Here is a 24,548-nt window from a genome sequence, read left to right on the forward strand (position 1 = left end):
CACGGCAATTTGGGAGAGGATCGTGTCAAAAGCACTTCACGAGAAGAGCTGCGTTAGATGCTGTGCCGCTATGTTTAATCGCTTTAGAGCTCACGCTGTTGACAGCTGTTAAATAAAAAAATAAAAGGAGAAAACACAGAGGGGGGATAAGCCGCTGCTGCTGCTGCTGGCATCTCAAACACAGCTAAATGATTTTCAGCATTAAGTGACAGTGATATGGTAAATAGGGATCGGGTCCAGAGCAACAGCTGAGTCCACAGATGAGGGCGGTCGACAGAAGACGGATCAGAAAAACTAAAAGTGGAAGAAGGAAATCATAGAGGATGGAGAAATAGGCAGCTGCTGTTGACCTGGGAAGCATTTCCCAGGAGCGTCGCTAGCAAACGGTTGCAAGTTTTGTCAGCAACATAGTTCAACGATCCAGCGTTTTCCTAAAACGCACTTCTAACGAACATTTGTAAATAGCATAGTAAGCGTTGTTGTTGAAACCACAGCTCTTAACCTGTGGTTAGAAGCATAGTGTGATTTGTGGTCTCATAAATTATGCTCTTGAGTAAGATAAGTAAGCTATCTCTCATTTCACATTCATATAAAACTAGTGGAAAATAAGAGTTTTTTTTTGGTAACTTTTACTTCACTGTAGTCCAAATAATAACATACTTTTGACTTCACAGGGTTCCCACTCTTTCATGAAGACCAGATTCAAGGACTTTTTAAAGCTTCATTTATTTATATCAAGCACCTTTAAAATTCATCCCCAGCATGTACAGCATCATGAACGGCCTTGCAGTACTTACTATTTCTTACTACTTACTAGGTTTTTATATATTTAGACAGTTTTGAGCTGATGTTAAAAGGAATGTAATTAAGTCAATACTGGTAATATTCAAATACAATTTGTAAATCCAAATTTTTCATCTTTGACCTAGATGAATGCAGGTGCTCAAACCTGCAGATGCTCAAAGCTTCAATACTTTTAAACATTTAATATTTTAAACTTTATACATGTGCAAATAAAAATATTAAAAAAAATATATACATTTAAAAAAAATAGGACTTTCCATTTGCTTTTCTCATTTTTTAAAGTTCTACATTTTCTACTTAGCAGTGAGTTTTTAGAGTTCCTTTTTAGCCCACCCCTAATCCTGAATGGTCTATCTTGCAGAGATCGACTAAAAATGAGTTTCTAATACTTGCTTAAGCAAAGTTGCAGAGCACCTGACACCTTTTAATTCTGGAGACTTCAGGAAGAATAAATGTTTCCTAATAGTTTTACACCAAATTCTTCACATTAATTCTTATTTATATCGCATTTAATATGTGTCTTTTGTCTTGCATTCATTTTGAATATTTCTCATGGGGCTTTAATCATTTTTATTTAATCATTTCAGTTAATTCTCCTTTTTTGGCTCATTTCATCAATAAAAGAAAACCTGTATAATAATCTTGCACACCTGAATATAAAGGTGTTTTTTTTTTTTTACCTCCAGCCTTCATTGACAATTAAAATCACTTGTTACAATGATTAAATAGAAAATTAACATTACTTATTAAGATTAATTTGGAATTGGTAAAATGTGTTTAAAAAATATGATCAGAATATCAACGTAATATCAACCTAATAAATTTGATTTTAATACCCAATAAAAATGGCTACGGGAAAATGACATACAATATTAGGATGTTTGCAGGAGAGGGCAGAAATGGTCAGAAACCCAGCAGGAAAACCCTAGACTATGTATAAACACATGCTAAGTTTTTTCACACTACCCCATCTGCACCCCAAACATTATGGATGCCTTGGATATTTTTGACAACGATTTTTGAAATGGCGCCATGCATCTTTTTTCAAATTTAATTCAAGTACTTTCAAGAAGTATGGGAACCTTGACTTCACTGCATTTCATAAAAACGTAATTTCTCGTCCCATTTTGAACTGGAGTAAACATCATGCATTTATTATTTTAAATGAAAATCCTATTTGGGTCACAAGTGTCCATTTTGGCTGTGAATTAAAGTTCTAACTAACTGCCATCAAAATGGGTTAGATTTACCCAGTTAAAGCAATGCAAACTAATTCCCATGTATCTACCCCACTTTAGATGTAAAATAAGTATGTTTGCATGGCATTCTTCTTTAAAATGCAAGCACATTTTGCACAATGTGACATCTTGTATGTTTATATTTGTTAACAAACACTTATTTCTATATACTCCATAGCATTAAGGCCATGCAAACAATTGAATGCGAATGAGCATATCTCTCAAAACATTTTTTTTTTCTCACCCAGCTCCTTCCTGCTCATATCCCTTTCATTTACCAGCGTCCATGATTGAAATGAAATACTTTAAAGTTAATGTATACAGCTTACTAACAAAGAAACCAAATGTGTATCAGTATTAATTACGTGCATTTGGTTTTAAAGAGACAGCACTTTTTTTTTGTTTTAGACTTAATTACATTTGAGCACCTGAATACTACTGTTACTGTCTTTATATAGCCTATAATTCTATGTTGCAGGCTGTTAATCTATGCTTGTAATTTGTGCAAGTGTTCTTCTTGTATTACTGACTTTAGTAGTTAATACTGTTGTAACAGCAGTTTCTACTGAGATGTAGAAATCCATAAAGTAGCTTTTTAGTAATAAAAAAAATCAAGTTTTTGAGTTGGAGTAATTTTAGTAGCAGTTATTAGTGAATGATATGGATTTTTAGCAAGATAAGAGTATCTAAAAGTTCAAAAGAACAGCATTTAGTATGTCCTACAACATCACTTTTGAACAATTTAATGCAACATTGCTAAGTAAAAGAAAGCAAATATGAAAACAATTTTTTTTGTTTTTGTTTTAACCATATTTGCATATGTGTGGTCTCCTGTCCAGTGGATAGCTCAGCTGAAAGCTTTGTGTAATGTAACAGTCAAGATGTGACGCCACAGGGAGGAATTTCCCACAAGTGGCAGAGGAGAGACAGAGAAAGAGAAAGAAGGCAGGGGCATGAACACATAAATGAGTATCTGTGACTAACATTTGCTCGTATCTTTGGCTGGCACACAACTCTACAGCATTCGCACCAGATCCCTGAATAACAGCTCCTTACAGACTGTCATGTGGGAAGATGTTTAATTACAAAAATTAATGAGACTCAAAGTGCCTGGCCAAGGATCCTGTCTGATCAGATTCAACATTTAAATCACAAAAGACAAAAAATCTTTGGTGTCTATACTTTTAATCTATGGCCATTTTTGAAGGCATAATGTTTGAGTATAGTTCAGTAAAGTTTTCCCCATTACTTTTACCATCAGAAACACTTATAATTGAGCCTTGTATAAGCTACTTTTGTCACAATCATTTTCCTGACACCTCTGAGCCATCAGTCGTTCTTCAGTAAATATAGCCCTGAGTGTGAGATTGTATGGGGAGGTGTGGTGTGCTGCTAGGTTACCTGAGAGATGTGGTTGATGGAGGACTCCATTCGGCGCAGCTGAGACGCCTGGATGTCGAGCATTTGGAGCACATTGTTGGCTAGTGTGTTGATCAGGTAGGCCACGCTGGCCAGGGACTGAGTGGTGTAGTTCTTGGTTTCCTCTAAAGCGGCGTGCTTGTCTGGAGACTGATGGAAAAACAAGAGAGCAATAGTCAGCGCAAACAAAATGGCAGAAGCTGTTTAAACATTAGTTTTCTCAAAATCTGTCAAGCAAAATAGACACTGCTGGTAACTAAAATCACCTTTACTGAATCAATGCTGAAGGAACCAAAACAGAACCAAACTGGGACCTTGCAAGTCAGCATCAAAAGGAGTTGTTTACAAGCTGCTCTCTTTACTGACAAGAGGTTTACAAGTTTTGTTTCTGGATGTAGGTAAATCCACCTCATCCAACACTTTCTGCTTTCTATCTAAAAGTTTGCTGTTACAGAGTGAAAGACCGCTGGGTCATGAGTATGAGTAAGTTGTGTCTGAATGAATGAAACGATCACAATTTCTTGCGTAAACATTTGATCGATTAGAAGACACAATCATTCATTAAGAATCAGAATCAATGATTTCTGATTCTGCACATGAGAATACTGCTGAAATATCATTAAAAATCATTTCTCATGTAACTACACTGTAATAACCACCATCAGACAAAGATTTGTCAGTAATATTTTACCGGGACTCATGCCTCGGTGTAAAGGGTCTAGCGACGCCCCTGGTGTGGAATGTCAGGATCTAAGCAGTTCTTCTGTGACATCGAGCTGCACAGACACATGACGCAGGCTTTGATCCCTAGGCTGACAGAGAGAAAGTGTACACAATTCCTGTCTTTGTCCCAGGATGGTACCAGGAGGGAACAGCCACCTCACATACTTTTTACTGTGCTGTAATTGCGATCCGCTATAACACACATTCAACAAACCTCACATGACAACAGACCACTGTAGACCTTAAAAAAAATTAACTAGTAAAGGCTTTTTAGAAACAACCAAGAAAGCTGCTGTACAGACAGCGTTGCTGGAATCATACATTAATAGATACATTAGATAAATATACAAAATTAACATTGTAAAAACATCGTGGCACGCCTCTAATCCAGTAAGTCAAACTTTGTGCTTTGTTAGTTTTGATATGAAACAGTTTCAGATATCAAATCTGATTTCAATCTATTTTATTACAGTATTCAAACAATAAATGCCATTTTGGTGCCATTTAATGTGGAGTGACATAATTATAGTGCCTCAGGTGAACTGATCAACTCCTTCGCTTCAACACCAGTTTCAACATGAAATAAACATGAATGAACATCTGAATGTACCTGAGAAGAAAGAGTACGACTTTCCAAAATCTGTATTCTGTCTCATGTAATTTCTTAGTCAGTGATTCAACTGTGCCAAGATGTCAATATAATAGTTTGTAAACAATGTCACATAATGACAGACTTAAATTAACTCAGAAACAACACGTTCATTGACTATAAACTCTAGGGATGCACGATACTGAAATGCCTCCCATATCTGCTATGCCAATGTTTTTCCAACTCATTCTGGCCAAAAGCCGATGCTGATGCCGATATTTCTCCTTTTGTTTGGGAACATCAAGTCTTTCCTGTGTGGAAATTATAAGCTAATTATTTTTATTTATTTTAAATAGAAAAATGCAGCATTAACCTTTGTATTAACCTTCAACATTTGTAGAAGCTATAAAGTAAAGCAGTTGTAAAAATTCTGAAAATCATAATTTGTTAAAAAAAAAACAAAAAAACATTACATTTAAAGCAATTATCGGCTAATTCTGAATCGATTTTCCTTGAGAAAATGGGGTATAGCATCTACCTGATATATTTCTAAAATAATCCATAATGAATCGAAAGCTTGTGATTTAGAATCAAAATCTCACTGTCACGTGTGTCAAAACCCAACCCTAAAAGTAACAGCTAAATTTACCAACATTTCTTTGATCATTTCTTCCAGTGCTCAGCAGATGCAATTACTAGCTCAATTTATCAGTAAACAACACTTCACCTGCTCACCTTAGCTTACATGACTCTCATGCTGCAGTGAAACAGGGCAGTTAATAAGCGACCAAACATGTGACAAAAAAAAAAAAAGAAGCGAGAAAGCATTCAGTCGCATGGATGAACTTATTCTCACATAATGATCTGCACCACTGAATGTGTTTACTGCACTGAAATGATGAAGGCCCAGAAGAAGCTGTGGGCTTGCAGTGGGCAGGCGTGCAGGCCAGCAAGGCCCATCCTCCCCCAGGACACACAGCGACACACTGACACTAATATGCAGAAGTAGCGCGCTGACCCACGCGGATGACATCACAGCTGCATCTGAGAAGAAAGAGTGGAGGAGGAGAGACCATCCCACACAGAGCTGACCCATCGCCACTATGAGCAGCAGCGTCTGGAGAGGAAACCGCTGTGACGCACCGCTCAAATAGAGACGCAAGATGAACGGCCATGCATTTCACTTTCCATTACCGATCACAGAATGCCACTTTACACCGTTCTTAATTTTGTTATAGTTTGATTCCGTTAATACATTCTGTGCTCTTTTCTGGCTTGCTCATGTGCCGCTGTTTTTTTCGTGTCCCTTTGAGCCACAGGGTGTAACAATGTCAATAACTATGGACATTTTTCATGCGAGTGATAATTGCTCTGACTGGCTATTGCACTGCACGTGAATCTGGATGACTGGACAGACCGAAGCAGATGACCATCACTGGGCTGCCTTTCGGTTAGCGTTTGCATGCGTGTTGTTTGTTGGTCCTTGTTTACAAGAATTAACAAGCAAATGCCTGCCTATCATTCACTGCCCTCAAATATAGATTATCATCTTAAATATGAATGAATGAAGCATTAGCAACTTCACATGGCCGCTCAATTCAGGTTTTCTTAAAACACTGGTCATTTTTGGACATACAGATAAGAGTAATACATCTTTTAAATCTGCAAGGACTTTATTTGTGTGAAGATGTTCCAAATTAATGTCAGAGTTGCAGTTAAAATGAGCAAAACCCAATTAGCAATTCCCAAACAGTTAACATACGTAATTTGCACAGCACTTTTCACAACACAAATTGTTATAAAATATAAAAACACAATATTTACACAATTCTGCCAAAAACAATGCACAGACCATAGACCTTCAACATGTAAATACACACACTTTTATGTGTTAAAACACCTGCTTTTTGCAAGTAGCCTCAAACTGTAATTTAGGTCTTAAATGAAAGCAGCTGAGAAAGAAAACATACTGGATCTGGGCAGCTCTTAAAATGACAGCAGTATAATATTCCTGCTGTCCGTCATTCATGTTATTCAAACAATAAAGACAAATTCTCATTTGGTAACTTTAATCATTTTTTTGGTCTATTGCTTGTAATTAGTCAATTTAGCTAATTAAATTTAAGCTTTAGTTTAATTTTAGTATTAGTTTTTAGAATTTTCATGGCATCAAAAATTTCTATCATAAAAAAAATATTGTTTTATTTTTGTTTTTATAATATTGTTATATTATTTTACTTTATGGTAACAATATATACAATTATGGTCATATCTAAGTCATGGACAGTGAATCAGTGATATGACGATGATTTGTAAACCTTAATTTCATTAAACTTTCCATCACTAAATATAAAGATGTGTGAGTCAAATTCTTATGAATCATTTTATGCTGGTCACTATGCTTGTTTTTTTTTTGCAGCTCAATAAAAAGTTCTCTTTACCCGTGAGGAGGGAGGGATTAATCCATTGTTATTCAAACAGGTGTACTTTAAAAGAACAAAGTGTGTCTGCGACCCCTGAGCTGATGTGGGTCTGCAGGGCAGGTTTGGGAGAGGCACATGTCTGCTCATTGTTTCAGCTGCTTTTGTCTGAAATGAAAAGAGAGCAGGTACAGGAGTCGCTTACTGGCCGGCCCACTGAACCACACACAGTACATCTTCAGTTTCAATTGCACACAAATGGAGGTAGGGCCTGCCGGTAATTACACGGTAGCGTGCCCATTAATGACTGTTCAGCTGTATGCTCACAGCACTGACCACAGGAGAAGGACACACTGATTTTTCAGCAATGACTCAAATAATTACACTCTGAAAATGAACAGGTGGGTAGAACAAGAGACGTTGATGACACTTTTGTTCCTCATGTTAATGCACAGAGCTCACAGCTCTTTTCATCAGACACCTCACCGGAGACCTCTTTCAGTAAGAGCTCTTCAAACAGGGTGTTAGACCGCTGGTGACGCTACTGACATGACTTCACTTTTCTGAAGCTTGACTGTGCCTCAGCTCCACTGAAAGCAATGAACCTTACAGATGAGCTGAAGCAATAATCACCGTCAAAGGATGTCTCAAGTAGTGCGGTACAATTCAATTGAGCAAATCTGTACATTCAGAGAGTTCTTACTTTCTCGTTTTCTGAGAGAAAGAGAAAGATTGTTTATTTTCCATTTTTATCCATTAAATCTGAATGGTCATCTATCCCCCACTTTCTTGCCCCCAGGCATCCTCAACGTATATTGGTTGACAACAAGTTGTTGTTTAACAGAGTACCCAGAAGCTCTTTACACCTCTCTTAAAAGGGACAGATCACTCAAAAATGAAATGATGGCATTATTTAGTCATAAATTTGTTTGTTTTTTTCCTTCTGTTATATACAAAATAAGATATTTTAAAGGATGCTGGTAACAAACAGTTGATTGTAGCCATTGACTTAGCCATTTATAGCCATTTGGCTGCTGTTTGGTTACACCTTTCTTGAAACTACTTAATTTTCAAAAGAAACTAAGCATAATTGTCATTACTGATCACTGATGGATTTCTCTAATGAAATCTCTGATTTGATTCTTATTGCGATTTAATTTAATTTAATATCGATGCCGATGACATTACAGGTACAGTACATGTTGATATTGAAACACACTCCCAATTAATGCCATAAATTATGTAGGCAATTGCTATACTTTATTTCTTAAGTGTGGAATATTTAGCATTCTAAAAACATTCAAAAAATTATTTTCTTAAATATGAAGCTTATATGAAGTTATTAAACCCTCATAAATAACTAAAGTAAGGATAACTTACTAAGGATAGGGTAAGGATAATCATGTCGTAGTTTACTGAAAAGCTTCAGAATATCGTGTTAAGTATCAAAAAATTATCTCCTGTGAAACAGAACCAGTGATGAAGCCAGTGATGGCTTATCAATCTTTAACAATGCCCTGAGATCCATCCACAGCACCTCACAATTGCATAATTACAAACACACATTTCAATATTTTTAATGCTTTAGATGGATAGCTTGACTACTTATGCGAGTTTGCTAGAGTTTGAAGCAAAACAACACTGATGCGTTGTCATGCGAACATGCATTTGAGGATGTATCGCAGATGTGGAAGACTAAACCGAGAATCAAAGCAACCCACGTCGTCTCTCCTCCTACACACACAGACTCATCTCTCTTTCATCTTCACCAGCATATCAATGCAGAACCGGTCAAGACAAGAAATATCAGCATCTGTCTCCCAGTACGAGGTTCTCTCTGTATCGCAGGAGCATAATGGCTCATGTCACCATAGCTGCTGCCTGTCAGTACGTCACACTACAGCCGGTCTGATGACAAAGAGAGAGAAAAAGTTAACAAATGTGGAAACCAGTGTGTGGCATGAGCAGCTAGAGTTTGTGTGTGTGATTTGTGTCATTTTGGAAGACAAAAAAAAAATTACATGAATTGCACAGGGATTTAAATATAAGTGCAGGACAGGTGCTAGTGGCCGTTCTGTATATAATTACAGCATCTGTTGTCAGGGAAACAGATTTAATGAAACCATCATAAACACAGATAATTGACCTGGAACACAGTGACTTGTGCTACACATGAAAAGAGTGGCTGACTGATGGTGGTGGATATACAGAACATCCTCCTGTATGTATGCAAGCACACAGACACACAGTGTTGCATGAAATTCAAGATCATAAAGTGACTTTAACATAAGCCAGAAACTTTAATTATAAAATTATCATTTACTTACAAATACATACCATACAAATAGTCTGTATTTATATATACACAGTACACATATAGTATGTAAAACATTTTTATTTTGAAAATTGATTAATCGCTTAAAAAAAGAAACAACAACAACAAAAAAGTTCAATCTGAAAAAAAAAAAAAAATCTGTGTTTTGAGCCAAACTAAGTAAACCACAAAAAAAAAAAGATTTACAGTATTTATTATATATTTTAAATTACTGATGTCTATATGCATGCTCATAAATCATAAATACAAAGACTGGCACAAAACAGGCCAACCAGGGATACATTGTATTATTTAATTTATTGCCCAAACCTACAATATATATTTGTAGTCAGTTTTGATCTCATGCAGACTTCATCTAACGAACTGCAGCCACAATGAGCCATGATATGACTGTGATCCGGGGGTTTTCTCGCACACTTTGAAAAATCTGTCTGCAGCAAAATCCAGCCAACAGTACTGTAGTGCAAGTTTGCTTTGCTCCAGTCAAATCAGTAAAATTTAAGACACAACAGCTCCTACGAATGCAGTCATGTCTACCAATAACACAGACCTCAGTTACAACAGAAGAGCGCATTATATATAACAGGTCACGAATCAAACAGCTGTGGACTTACACTAACAACAGACAACAGTTTCACTCCAGCACTCCCTCCATCACATTCTGGTTCTCTCCTTCTTACCACATTCTTTATCTGTGTGCGTTTGTGTCTCTAGCACTCTAGCCAGTGTTTTGCCTGCCTGTCCCTGACACACTGTCTATAAATCTGACCTAGTTGGTCGTCTGGTTTCTCTGGCCTGAGGAGAGGGCAGCGTTGCACCATGTAGCTAAAGGACAATTCACAAAAGAAATGCCTGCTTGCCTCTTTTACATCTCACTAAATTCACAAGAGGGGTGAAGAACAGAGTGTGGTGGTGGAGGAGGAGGACGAGGCAGAAAGACCGACTGCTGAGTCTGGACACAGCTCCTCCATCTTCTGTGCTGCAATCACTCTCAGATGGTGAATTACTGCACACTAAAGCGTGAAATATGGGCCTCGCTGTCCTTTTCCCAAATGGCAACAAACATCTGATTCACACTTTAAAGGCCTCATTGCCATTAATGATGCAATCAAGATGACTAATGACTAAAATGCATCCCTGAAGCTTTTTTTTTATTAAGTATATGATGAACAAATTACTCTAATATGTGATCACTGCTAAAACAATCCAGTGTGAATCAATCTGTTCAGAGCAAAATAAAGAAGGTTGGTATAAAACAGCACATTAAAATCAATTTAATATTCAGTGTTCTCCATTATTTATTTAACCACTATAAAGAAGTCTTTCGCCTTCCACCTGAAACACAGCAAACAGAAAAGAAAAAAAAAACAGACAGACAAAGCAAATATTTTTTTCCCCAGTAAGTAGTCACAGAGTTTGCCCTCAAAGAAAAGAGTCCTAGTGCCAGGAGATGAAAGAAACCAACTGCCATCCAGTCCATAAAAGGAGAGGCATTCTTCTCCAAGACTCAGTCTGGCATCAACTTGACAAACTATCCTCTGTGATAATGTCCTGGTCATAGTACATCCAGTGCAGTTCAACACATACAAAGCCATTCTGTGAATAAATATTCAATCACACACTCTGAGAAGATAAATCTGAGGTTTTATTACAGACAGTTTTAACTTGTCCACCCCCACTAGAGCAAGCATGGGCAGAAAAACACTTTCAGCACACTTCATTTTAATGTCTTTCATTCATGTTCAATTGTCATGCGGCACATAGACCATCATTTCTGCATCCGTCATGTTTACTGTCTAATTACGGATCCTTCTGGAACGACTGTCCAGCTGCTAGTGAACTCAGCATTGTACATTGTACAAAGTGCTCTGAGAAGAACAGCACTAATAAGTACCGGCTATTACTGATACATCAACAGCCAGTTCATCATCTACTGAAAAGAACAGAGTACTAAGGCTGCACGGTTAGGACTGAGTGGAAGCAGAAACACTCTGATTTTGGTGGCTGTTTCTTTAAATGCAAATGAGCTGCTGCTCCTCGCCCCCTTCTCCAGAACAGAGCTGTGCCATTACAGCTCGTACCTGCTAAAACTTCCATTCTGATTGAGATTATCATGTTTATCAGGCTGAGATCATGCATTTTAAATCATGTTAGATTAAACGTCTGATATACGGTCTTCTGAGTGGATACAGCCACAGCACACGGACAGAAAAGGGGATGACACAACTAAACTAAGTTCACATTGAACTTGTTTCATCGCATTTCACAGACACTTTGTAAGGACCCTTGAAAACCCCGAAGAAGGTTGTCTTCTCAAGGTCCGTAAATTCAATATTGTTGCAATTCCCTAAATGCTGTTACTTAGAAATATAGGCGAGTAACCCAGTCTGCTTTGGAACAGCTAATAAGTTTTGGAGGCAACATTACTGTTGAGTCACTGTGCTCTTTAGCCTAACGAATCAAGATCTAACACTAATGAGTTTCTCCAAATAAATAAAATTCTGTTTTTGCCAAACCTTCTTCTCAGGGGAATATGTAAAACTCTGCATCTTCTCAACGTGGAATCGAAGCCAGAAGAAAAGTGTGTGTCACATTATCTCCATGGCTGCCATTAAAACAAACATTCTAGAAGGGCGTCCCCACCTTCCAAGATTCCATTAGGATTCAGAGCAGACCACTCATTTCACATCATCCAAACATGGATCCAATTACAACTTCATCTCTACAGCAAGAGATAATCGAAACAAGCTGGAATGACCTGGAATGGGTACAATAGCCCACCAAAAACACACACCTCAGACATGTAAAAAAAAACAGCCCACAGGCTTGTTATCTCCATCGTTCTTTCTATAATCCTAGGACTGACACTACAGGACCAAAAACCAATCGCTGATGTTCACAGACTCAAATCTGACATGCAGGCCTGGAAAGCTTGCTTGAGGGAAAGCAAGCACATGAATTAGCTGATAAAAATAAGCAACTGATGTGATGAATCCAAACACTCTGACATCTCTTTAATTAACTGAGCTAATAATCTATACAAGCACATAACCCAGACTCCTTCCTTATCCTTCCTTTCAAGCTCTGGTCCAAAACCAGTGAACTACCTTAAAACAGCATTTTTATGCATCATAGGAAAGCTCTAGTGGTTGAACGAATTGTAGTTTATCCATGATCAGTACAGACCAAAGCCTCAGGGCTCGGCACACACGTGAACTGCAGATTAATTGCAAAATGTAACCATATAGAGAGTTTACCATTTACACACACAAGTGATTTTAAATCATTCACAGTCGAGCACACATAAAATTCACTCATGCAGAGAGGTACATTTCAGAGAACTGAACAGTCTATTCTATCTCCCTCATTGATTTGAATATGATCAAACAACAAAACTCCTTTTTTGACAAAAATTAATCTATTTATCTTACAGTGAACAGTAATAGTAGCATCATTATTTTTATTTAAGGCCATGTCAGCATCTTGGGTCATTTTTACGGCAAAAAAAAAAAAAAAAAAAAAAAAAAAAGTTTAACAAAGTATAACAAATACAATAAAAAGCACCAAATAAACAGTTAATTTACATGTAATGATTTATAAAAAAAATAATTTATCCAGCAAACACTAAGCAGTGTTATTTTATTTTACATTGAATTATTTCATTTCTGTACCTGCATACTACCAATCTTATTTTAATTGTAAGAATGTTGTACTTTTCTATGCATATAATTTGCGCATTTGTTTTTTTTTACTAGCTGTTCACTTGTCTCTTTAATCATGTTTGGACTTTCTGAGTAGTTTTTGATGTGACATCGAAGAAGTACTTATAGTTTTAAGTAACAGCAAGCACGGGTACATTTATTTATTTTTTTTCTTTTCTTGCTGATCCGAAAAATGATCAGTGGCTCAAAAACCATAATATGATCCAAACTGTGAGATTTGTGACCGGCTGAACCACTAAGACGCTCCCAATGCAAACCGTTTCAAAAAGTAAAATCGGTTTCAAATAAGGCAGTCCCACAATGGCAAGTTTCTTCACTCTAATCTTTAGAAGGAATGGATATACTTTTCCAATATGACAAAGGATATTTCAGCCAAAAATGAAAATTCTGCTATCATTTTTTTCTAATTTTATTAAGCCTTTAGAATTTGGATTTTTTTTCTATTTTCTATTTATTTACTATTTCTACTTAAACGGTATTTTTGTCCATACAATGGAGGTCAATGGAAAACCAAACAGCTTGATTCAGTTTCAGACTGACTGGCTGTATTATGTTTTGGTAGAAACATTTGGACAAGACCTACCCTGAAGGCTGTACCAATAGGAAGCAGCAATTTTACGCAGCTTACTGAAATCGTTTATTCAAATTCAAGACATCACTGACCATCTTATAACGCAATGCAATTGTTGCAAGTTCTGTCATTACAAATATAGCTCAAAGTAACTCGTGAACATAGTAAGCTACTGATGCTTTTGGGAAACGCGTGTCCGTTCGTTTACCCAAGTGCGAAGCTCCATTTCATTCACGTCTCCTCTCTAAAAGCCGGTAATCTAAATATTTAAAATGTAGCACTGGCGCAAAAAAAAAAACATTGCCGCGAACTGCTAAGCAACAGCATGCATGCATCAGTGCTGAGAATCATAAAACTTCTGGCTTTTGGTGATCGCAGGATATAACAGCTTCACATGAGGAGTACACTGGAATGGGCAGGTGTCTAAACACTGATCAAAACGTCCAGATTTCTGGATGATTACAGAGAGACTGACTGGAAAACATTATACACACATATTTTATATATATATATATATATATATATATATATATATATATATATATATATATATATATATACACACACACACTATAGTATTTCTTTAATTTTAATTAGATTTTCAATGCACATATTAAATATTATTTCAATATAAACTGCAGTTTTTAAAAGCATATTTAAATTATTGCTGTCAAACTATTAATTGCTAATAACTGCATCCATGATCAAAGTCTGCGGCTACATAATGTGTGTACCGTGCATGACATTTTTAAACACGTACACATGTGTTGCCATTTAATCTGACATGTGCTTTATATTAACCATTAGTCATCTATTAAACCAAAAACTATAGCGTGAAAACAAACGAACGAAAAACCCTAGTGTGCATCACTGTATAAAACATTAATTTCAGTCCATAAACGTTTCATTTAACAATACAGACAGGACAGGAACGCACCAGGAAATATTACTGTTCTAGCACGATTCAAATCCCTTAAGTGATTTACACTTTACAGAAAAACTGAGTTAAATAAAGCTGTAATGACACATGACTTCCAATAAGCCTCTAGCAGTCTGTCAGATTCCTCCTGCACTTGTTCGCTGCTATCAGAAGTAACAGAAAGTGTCACCCGTCTATAAACGTGTAAAAAACAAACAAACGACGAGTTGATTTGGAGAGCGTTATCCCACATTGTACTCGCGTGGGGAAACAGAACAAAGTTTTCCAGTGCGAGATTATCATGTATTCACTATTGTCGACGCGCTACGTTCCCTGCAAATCTGAGCGCATCTCTCGCAAAGTAACCGAAGCGCTCGCTTGGTTCACAGCCTCGCCTCGGAGCGCTGCAAACTTTTAGGGTTTATCTCGACGAGGCAACGCCTGCATTCAGCAGTTAGCGCTCAGCTTCAACAGATGATCAACAGCCTCCACGCGAGACACTAACGGCTCCTTCTCCGCACGTCAACTCCGAAAACACCGCGTACGCGCGTCGTTTCGCCCGCTCACCTGCACGTAGTTACTTTCGCAGTATTCGGCGACTCTTTCGAGGTTGGTGAAGCTGTCCAGTAACGCTCTGCGACCCGCTGGGATTTCCTCTTCCAGCAGCATCTGCAGCTCCGCCATCTTTACATCCCTCCACGCGCCCGCCTCGCGCAACCGGCGACAGGAAGTACAGCGGCTTCGCCTCCCGCGGAGTTTTGGGAAAAGCGCGTCTACTCTGGTCAAGAGTTTGCGCATTAAACTTAATGATGTTGAGTATATCATGTAATATAACATAAGCATTCCATAACCATACCGTATTCTACATTAAAAAGTGAAAATATACACTATTTGTTTTTAATGATTAAAATTTTGTTGTTGTTGTTGAAAGAAGAACCATTTTTGTTTCCCCAAAACAACCTTTCAGTGATAGGTATATAAATAGCAGCCTATAAACAACTATATATATATATATATATATATATATATATATATATATATATATATATATATATATATATATATATATATATATAATTTGTGGAATAGAAAGTTTGCATTGCCATCAATGCCAATAAAGTACCATTTTGTAAAGAGTGATAAGGCTGCATTGATCAAATTTAATATAATAATAATACAATAATATCAGCAGTACTCTGAAATACTGTTACAATTTAAAATAACTTTTCTGTTTTAAGCTATTTTAAAATGAATAAGTGAATTATACGCTTGATGGCAAATCTAACCATTACGCCATTTTCATAGAAACTGTGATGAAAGTTCAAAAGAACAGAATCTAACAGAAATATACATTTTATTGCCATTTTTTTATGTATAAAATCTTGTGTCAGCTTTTTTGTATCTTAGTTTCTACAAAGCTATTCAGCAGCTTTTTTCCCCCTCAATTAATAAGTTTATGGAGTTTCTTAATTTTAAAATGTATATAAATATAAAATAATTAATATCACAATATTATAAATAATATTATTTAAAAATAATATTAATATCAAATAAATGCAGCCTAGGTATGCACACTACAAGGCCCTCTTTCAAAAACATTGAAACCTTTGACGATTAGTGTGTACTATGAATTAAAACTTCCACAATATCTATATTTCTTAATGTTTTCATTTTGGTTGATTTAACCTGCTCTCTAAGCATTACGGTATATAATAACGTCTGATACTGTTATTAATAAAAGTGCTACCATTATTTAGCTGAACATGCGGCAGCAGATAAACAAACCTTTATCACTATGTACTTCTTCCTCTCGCTCCTCGATTTTTCCCCTGACAACAATAATGTATCTTTAATCAAAAGATATTATCGCACATAATACATGCTGAAATAATGCATTACTAGTGTGCGCTTTTCTGTCTCCCATTCCTTTGGAAATTGCGCCCCCTGTGTTCTCATAACGTTACAGTTACAGTCAGGAATTATTTCCCTCCTTTAACCTCTAGTTAGAAACAACAGTACTAAAATTCAATTTGTGTGTTTTTGTATACATGCTCTTTATGCGCATCGTGCATTTAGTTGTAAAAGGGTTTATTTGACATAAAACATCAAGTGATGGACAGGAGTGTGCTATATTTATTTGCCTTTATTAATTTAGCACACAATTTTAGTAGCTTCTATGCAAAGCAACTTACTGCAATTAATACCTGCAATATGCAATACAATACTTCTGGTAAAAGCATTTAAACAAAACATTTCTAATTGCTCAATGACTATACTGTAAATTCAGTTCTTGTCGATCCATAGACAAAAAAAAGTCGTACTTCTAAAATACACACTTAGAAGATCAACAAAAAAGGCAAACAGGAAACTTAACAAAAAAGTTTATTATCTACAGTATGTAACAAGCTCAACAACAACAACGTAACATACAAAATGTTTACTTCAAGACATTTAACACAAAACAATGTTAATATATGTAAATCATGCATGGGTGTATCAGGCTGCCAGCTCATTTTTCTCATCGTGACGCGGATACTCCTCCACCTCCATCGCCATTAAAAACTCTGACAGTAAAGACAGCAATTACGTTAGAATGTGGACTATAGAGAAATAAAGTGAGTGAAAATAGACACACATGAAGAGACAAAGACAAACACACTCACTCTGTATAGGTCTACTTACCCTCGGTGTAGTCCATGTCCGGTCGTGTAGCAACGAACACCCAGGCCAGACCCACCAGAAGAGCTACGACCAGGTTTACCACGATCCAGGGCTGGAGAATCTGATGTTCTGAACCCGGGGGCCTGAACGACAATCACTGCGTGTGATTCAGTGAAGCATTCGATCTTTGGCTACAGATCTGTTTCACACGGTCGTCGCTGCGGTAATGATCTAAAGGTTATTATGTTGGATTACATTACACCTAGCTTCAAACACTCACCAAAGCGTTTCATTGGCTGTGGGGTAGAGATGTATTCGATCACTGGTCATCTGCTGGCTCAGAGACAGGATGAGAGCGGCAAAGTATACTAGGACAGAAAAAAGAAGGTTTATGTCTTTGCGTTGTCAGATGTGTTACTTTTATTCTTGAGCGTTCGTAGTTTTTATTAATATTTTGATTGTTTATTGATTTTCACTCACAGAAGGAAGCAAGAGCCGCTGGATCGAGAGTGAGAAAACCCCGAAGAGCCATGGAGGCTTTGGCCAGATTCACCCTGATGTAAAGAGGGCACAGATGATTCACGATTAACGTTTATTTTCTTGATTGACTTACGCTACATTTTCAAACACTCAAATCAAAAAATTATCCGACAGATGTCCGTCTTGCGAGTCAGGGATTTGATTCCCAGACTGGGATTTGCAAACACATAGTTACTTGTGAGCTGATGAAAACATAATAATATAAAATAAAAATAATTAAATCATGACATTGTAAAATGAAACTTTAAAATAATTTATTAAAATAAAACTTATTAAAATAACTTATTAAAATAAAACAATTACTAAAAAATGAAATATTTTCTTTTACTGCATCTCATGTGACCATTAAATGACATGCAAGACTCAGGTTAAAGTTAGAAGGGATACAGCTGCAGCAACAATATTTACTTTGCATGATTGCAAGGCATAGGTTTATGGTTGGGCTAGGTGTCGACATTAAAGTACCCCTGTTACGGGTTATGAAAGTTCATATTTTGATTTTGGGAGTCTCCAACAACAGGTTGATATGTAAGGTCAAAAAACACTTCCATTGTCTTATAATATGCATTTATTGATACCTTACTTGCTCAACAACTCCCAAATGATTCATTTAATGATTCATTTTTCCAAACCCCTCCTTTGTATGATGCTAATCTGCTGTGATTGGTCCGATTGGTCTCATTTTCATTTTATCATGTCTGTAATGCCCAAGAGCAGTGGTGCTTTGTGTACAGCGTTATGGGAAACCTATTTTTAACACTCCAAAAGCGGCACCTAGTGGCAAAGAATCCAATTACATTTTCATTCAGACCAACGTGAAATACCAACAAGTAGGTGGGTAATACGCTAATGTCAACATGAAACAGCTTGTTTCAAAAAACGACGCATTTCAATGATTCAAATCTTACTTTTGAGAGACAATAACTGTATACACTTTCAGATTTAAATCTTAGCAGGATGTTTTCATTCACTTAGAGCTGTGGTACATGCTGCATGAAAGGTACATTGCAAAAATCCAGCTTTAATAAATAGATAGAAAATGTAACATGTCGTTATTTTCCAGCCATAGCTGTATCCCTTCTAGCCACAACCCAAGAAGAATGATGAAAAATAGTATTAAAATATTAACTTAAAAATCTCAATATCAAAAGGGATAAACTGACAAAAACGTATGAGGATCCCCAGTAAAAGCTTTATTTATTGAATTGGAATCTATATATTTGCTCAATGAAATACAATTTGAGCACGATTATGTATTATTTATTTTGTTGATGCTCATATTGACACCGGTGTTCTTGCTATGCGTCCACATACCTGTCAAAGGCAGACACGGTGCTGATGGCCAGCAGGAGGTAAAGCAGAGACTGTGCGGGGTAAGCCAGACTGTGGTACTGCTGGAGAAGGTTATGTAGAGTGGTCATCTGCTCTCCAGCTAACACATACACCACAATGATATTCCACACCGCATATCCTGCCAGAAACCCATGAGAGAACAGTCCAATGATCCTACACAGAAAACAACAGCAGTTTCAGCAGTTGAGTTCAACAAATAAGTCAACAAGATCTCAAATGAAAACCACACGAAAAGGACACGTCATGATGTGCAGTGTTGGGAGTAACGCATTAAGTAACTAGAAAATACCTGAGTTACTTTTTCAAAAAGGTAACACTAACTGCTTTGTCTTCCCATTTATTGACTGACAGTTTTCCTGTCCCAATGTTGAGAGAAATCAGAAGGTCAGAGGTATTGTGTGTGAATAAAAAACTGATTTAGCATTCACCGAAATGAATCAAAACAGTGAAATGCAAGAAATGGCACAAACCTGCAATAATTAAATATGTTAAAACAAATGTATCTAATCCCATTTTATTCACCATTGTCTTTGCTGCTGTCCTTTGATGATCCAGTTTAACCATACCAATAAGCAAAAATGACTTTAGATCAGCTAACAATTGTGGTTCATTGGTTTTTAATTGCTGAAGAGTATTGAACCTCCTTCTTCTGTATTGTACTGTACAGACATTAATTTACTTTTCCTTCCGCCTAAGGTTCATTCATTACACTTTTTTGTGCGAAAGGCCTTTTACGTTTGCTATAAATAGAACTCCTCACGTTAAAAACAATCAAGCCCTGCTCGTATTTAAAAAGTAACGCAAAAGTAAATAAGTAATGCAATTAGTTACTTTTTTAAGGAGTAACGTAATATTGTAATGCATTACTTTTAACAGTAACTTTCCCCAACACTGATGTTGAGCACTAGACAAACTAGACTCCCAAGCAAACCCACCTGAAGCCACTGTGGACCCTCATGGCGACATCTCGTGTATTCCACATTGGCCTGACTTCCATGTACTCCTCCATATGGTCACGGGATAAATTCAAACGATCGGTCGCCTGGAAGCGGCCTGGGTCAGAGGTCATATTTTATCCTATTTTAGTGACTGCATACTGTCTGTATTTGACATAAATCAGATCTATATATATCTGCGATAATATATCTGAGATAATACAGAATATGAGACATTAAGGGTTTAATAACTAATACAATGACAACAATTATAGTATAGTATTAGTATTAGAATATATTCTAAAATCCCACCCAATACCAAAACCCAACAACATCCTTACTTACTAATCAATAAACAGCAAATTAAGAGTTTGTTGAGGAAAAAGTTTTATTTAATGATTTGTTAATAGCAAGAATTGGACCTTAAAATAAAGTGTGACCAATACATCATTGTAAGCACACTTGCGTATAATCATTACATGCATATATGGAAAAATGAAACTCACGGTTCTTTTCCACAAACACTTTTCCGATCGGATGACTGTGACCCAGAGGGGCTGAGAATAGAGAGCGCTGAGATATGGGTGCGTGCACATCGGTGATTATGTCGTCCTCCTCCACGCCGAGCTCATTATGAGACTGGTTTTCCATCATCTTAACCTTCCTTCAAAAAGAAGTGGACATTATTCTCAATAGAAAAAGTTATACAGATCACGACTGCTATGAAAAATAAGTGCTGTGTGCGTATTGTGTATATTTATTTTTTATATATAAATGCACACACATACAGCATATTGACAATATTGATGTGCATAAGTTTAAATTCATATAATTTGTATTACATATAAATAAACTTAATATATAAAAATTTCAGATTTTCTTAAATATATACAAGCACACACACACACACACATATATATATATATATATATATATATATATATATATATATATATATATATATATATATATATAAATATATATATATATTCATAATAAATATACACAGTAAATAAAATAAATAATAATAAATATACACACTTTTGGATGTGATTAATCGCAATTAATTGCTGACAGCACCAGTTTAGATGTATTTCTTTTCTTTTCCAGGTTTTTGCCTCTCACCTTTTTCTCTTGCTTTTTCTGGTGACTTCTTCATCATCTGTATGTGGATCTTGAACATCTCCATTAGGAAGGTCCTGTTGTTCACTCTCATCTTTTAAAACAAAGAAATCAAGAACAATTAATCTGAAAAGAAGAAAATAACATCCGCAAATGCAGTGTGAGTGAGTAACATAAATTATTTACCAAAAGTATGTGCCTTCTTTTTCTTCTTCTTCTTCTGTGGTGGATTGTCCTGAGGCTCAGGGGTCAGGGTCTCTCTCCGGCTCTCCAGATCCTCCATTTCTATAGCTGGCTCGGGCCCCGCTGTTGTTTATTGGGGATTATACAAATATGAAGGAGACAAATGCTGCAAGATTATACTTTTTTTAATACTTGAAAGAAAAGAAGCAGCTACAAAATACGTGCAGTAAACAGTAAGCCAGCTTTGAAACTATTCCACTGGCTACCTGCAGAGGTAGCTGTTACACTTTCATAAGAATGTATTATTATTATTGTGAAATAATAATAATAATTCACATAAGAATGTCCAGCAGCAAACATTAAAATGTAGTATATCGGAATATCACTCGTGTTTGATAAATAATCTAGATAACAAATGCGATCTTGTTAAGATCAAATAAGGCATTTATACTTCTAATTACCTTGTGGTTCCTCAACTTCATTGATGTCCTTCTTGATTTTCTTTTTCTTGGGTTTGACACTTGGCATTTTGTCTATGCAAAAGGTATAAATAGAACAGCTTTGTACAGTTTACACTAGTCCTTTATAGTAATTAGATTAGAAAGAACAATAGACACTATTACAGGATTTGGGGTTACTAAGGCTAAGCCAAATAATATAATTGATTTTATTAAAACTTCCTGTTCACATGTTCTGACGTTCAACAAGGATAACTGACCGCTGGTGTCTTGATGTCACACAACCGAAAATCAGGACTGAATAGAAACAAAACAAAGAAAATGAGACCCACTTCTTACAACTGAAGTCAATATGTAGAGTGTTTGTGTGAGCATACAGTGAGCATGTAGCTTTAAATGAGCCTCATGCTGGATATAGCACTTTACTGAGAGACGATTATGAGGCCACTTAGGTAAACAACACTGATTGAACTGCTTGACTTTAATGCTCACTTTTCACAATAAAAAACATCCAACTATTATAAATAGACATTCACAATTAAGCAATTAATAATACATATAAAAAAAAAAAATATATATATATATATATATATATATATATATATATATATATATATATACATAAACAGATCTACCTCTCAAATATCTATCTTAAATCTAGATATTCGAGATGACTGACAGATAGAGGTATTCTTTTAGACACACAAACAGACATACTGATAGATAGATAGATAGATAGATAAATAGATAGATACATAGATAGATAGATACATAGATAGATAGATACATAGATAGGTAGATAGATACAGTAAGTCACCAAAACATGTTTAAGTAAAGGTGATTTAGATCAGTTTTGATCCATGTCTGGTTATACCAGATTATAAACAGGTCACATTTTCACATAATTATGTAAACACATAAGACACTAAACACACAAGACAACAGACCAGTTGATAAACAGCGAAGATAATGTTAAAGAGGTGAATAGTAAGTGTGAAAGTCTATCACGTGTACATGTCAACAGACCAGTCAAGCGACAGCTTTATATTACCATTCAGGTCATTTAGATATCAATATAGTTCACAGTTAAATCCTACACAACTCGCCCTAATAATCAAAACAAAAATATGAATTTTACACATTATAGGCTAATTGGCTCAATACGCACGCAAAATCCAGTGCTCTTTGTCATTATCTTGACCACATATCAGTCAAAGCTCATGCTGTTTATCTTTAATGACTGATGCTAACGATCTGCTATAATCCTGAGTGGCATAACTTACTGTTTGTTTTCTTCCCATTCTTGTCTGGCTGGAGTCGTGGCGCAGGAGCTGTTGGTGTGAGATGAGGAGAGTCTTGGCTGTGCCGTCAGGCTGTCTAATCCTCAGCTTAATCCTCACAGACGTGCATCTGCCAAGGAGGGAATTAGTGTGGCATAGATCGGTGAGTAAGGACAGCCCGAGAGAACCACACACACACACACACACACACCACGACAAAACCCCTTATCTACACACCAACTACAGCTGTTACATCATACACTTTTATCCTGTACGTTAATTTTTTTCTCAATAAAAAAGCACAAACACAGTGAAAAGAATAAGTAACACTCAGTGTTATATTTCATGACACGTATAGATTTATTTTGAAAAGGGATTCATTTTCTCTCTCTCTCAGGATATGCCAACACAGTACAATATGTTATGACAATATATAAAATGCTTAATGGATGACAGAAAGTGTAGATTCAAAAATGTCTTTAAGATGTGTTAACGTGAACAACCTCTGTCCTATATTTTTGGATATTAAAAATACATTTAAACGCGAGCCTTCCAAACAAGTTTGGAAAAATGACCATTAACACTTTTATTCAATCCCTTGACCTGCAAGACGTTCTGCTGCCTTAGATAATATGATAAGAAAACAATTCAACCAAAGCATCTGTAATTAAAGAACATTTAATGCACATTTGGGCATGTACAAAATTATTCAACTCCCCCAAAAGAAAAAAAAATAGAGAATTTTTTTATTCTAGTTAAAACATTTAAGAAATGTTGCCTCTAAGTGCACACAGTCTTCTGACACCTCCCCTCTTAAATCTTAGCCTTAAGTTTTGGATGCATTATACTATTAGACAATTACCCTGCATTTCAATGATCATCAGTTACAGCCACTTTACTGAAGGCATCTTAATCTCTACAAAAACGGCGTGATACTTCAAAGAATCCACAATGTCCTTTATACAGGACTGCTCCACCACCATGTTTAACTATGGGAACGGTCTTCTGCTGCTCAAAAGTTTGACCTTTATTGCACCAGACATGGGTCTGTGGGTCCAAAAAGTTCAGTTTGATCGCATTATTCTACTCCACAAATTAATTTTAGCATATTTAAGTCAGCCTTTTATATTATTTGTGAAGAGTGGTATTAAGTAATGTGTCCTGACATGAAGGCCATGTTTGTATAGTAGTCTTCTGATAAACTTCACTGAAATGTTTCTTCATCCTTTCATCAAGTCATCCTGTGCTTTTTAATGCCACTAGAATTTTTCTGGTA

The 24,548-nt window shown here is 36.2% G+C and overlaps 2 protein-coding genes across 14 annotated transcripts in view; both read right to left on the reverse strand.

Moving 5' to 3' along the window:
* The window catches only part of abi2a (abl-interactor 2a), a 28,940-nt gene extending 13,449 nt beyond the window's left edge, over positions 1-15,491 (reverse strand). For 5 of the 12 annotated variants that reach the window (XM_043249156.1, XM_043249155.1, XM_043249148.1 and 2 more), the window contains exons 1-2: positions 15,308-15,489; positions 3,444-3,611 (exon numbers count right to left, since the gene is read on the reverse strand). In XM_043249156.1, coding sequence (XP_043105091.1) covers positions 3,444-3,611; positions 15,308-15,424 — 285 coding nt within the window. In that variant the 5' untranslated portion in view covers positions 15,425-15,489. Of the gene's footprint in view, positions 1-3,443; positions 3,612-15,307 lie in introns of all 12 variants that reach the window. The other 7 variants (XM_043249159.1, XM_043249158.1, XM_043249154.1 and 4 more) reach the window with 3 other exon arrangements.
* A 1,374-nt stretch (positions 15,492-16,865) lies between these two features.
* On the reverse strand, positions 16,866-23,418 carry tmem237a (transmembrane protein 237a). 2 transcript variants are annotated; one of them, XM_043249447.1, is made up of 12 exons: positions 23,276-23,341; positions 22,253-22,289; positions 21,996-22,067; positions 21,538-21,657; positions 21,355-21,445; positions 20,736-20,893; positions 20,230-20,347; positions 19,256-19,447; positions 17,882-17,955; positions 17,682-17,769; positions 17,423-17,544; positions 16,866-17,304 (listed from the first exon to the last, which is right to left on the reverse strand). In XM_043249447.1, exons 3-12 carry the CDS (start codon positions 22,060-22,062, stop codon positions 17,237-17,239), a joined length of 1,098 nt encoding a protein of 365 aa, XP_043105382.1. In that variant the 5' UTR covers positions 22,063-22,067; positions 22,253-22,289; positions 23,276-23,341; the 3' UTR covers positions 16,866-17,236. The 2 variants fall into 2 exon arrangements, with proteins under 2 accessions (XP_043105382.1, XP_043105381.1); XM_043249446.1 differs by lacking the exon at positions 22,253-22,289 and having other exon boundaries at positions 23,276-23,418.
* Positions 23,419-24,548: the final 1,130 nt, after the last annotated feature.

This window comes from Puntigrus tetrazona, chromosome 9 (genome assembly GCF_018831695.1).
Source record: "Puntigrus tetrazona isolate hp1 chromosome 9, ASM1883169v1, whole genome shotgun sequence".
Classification (NCBI taxonomy): domain Eukaryota; kingdom Metazoa; phylum Chordata; class Actinopteri; order Cypriniformes; family Cyprinidae; genus Puntigrus; species Puntigrus tetrazona.

Bases quoted from the DNA above. Each gene is read 5' to 3' on its own strand.
- tmem237a (XM_043249446.1), bottom strand. From the start codon at position 22,062: ATGCCAAGTGTCAAACCCAAGAAAAAGAAAATCAAGAAGGACATCAAT. The intron at 20,348-20,735 runs GTGAGTTTCATT...CCTCTGACCCAG, and splicing joins AGTGTTTGTGGAAAAGAACC to GCCGCTTCCAGGCGACCGAT. The intron at 17,305-17,422 runs GTAAGTAGACCT...CTTTACTGTCAG, and splicing joins GGACATGGACTACACCGAGG to AGTTTTTAATGGCGATGGAG.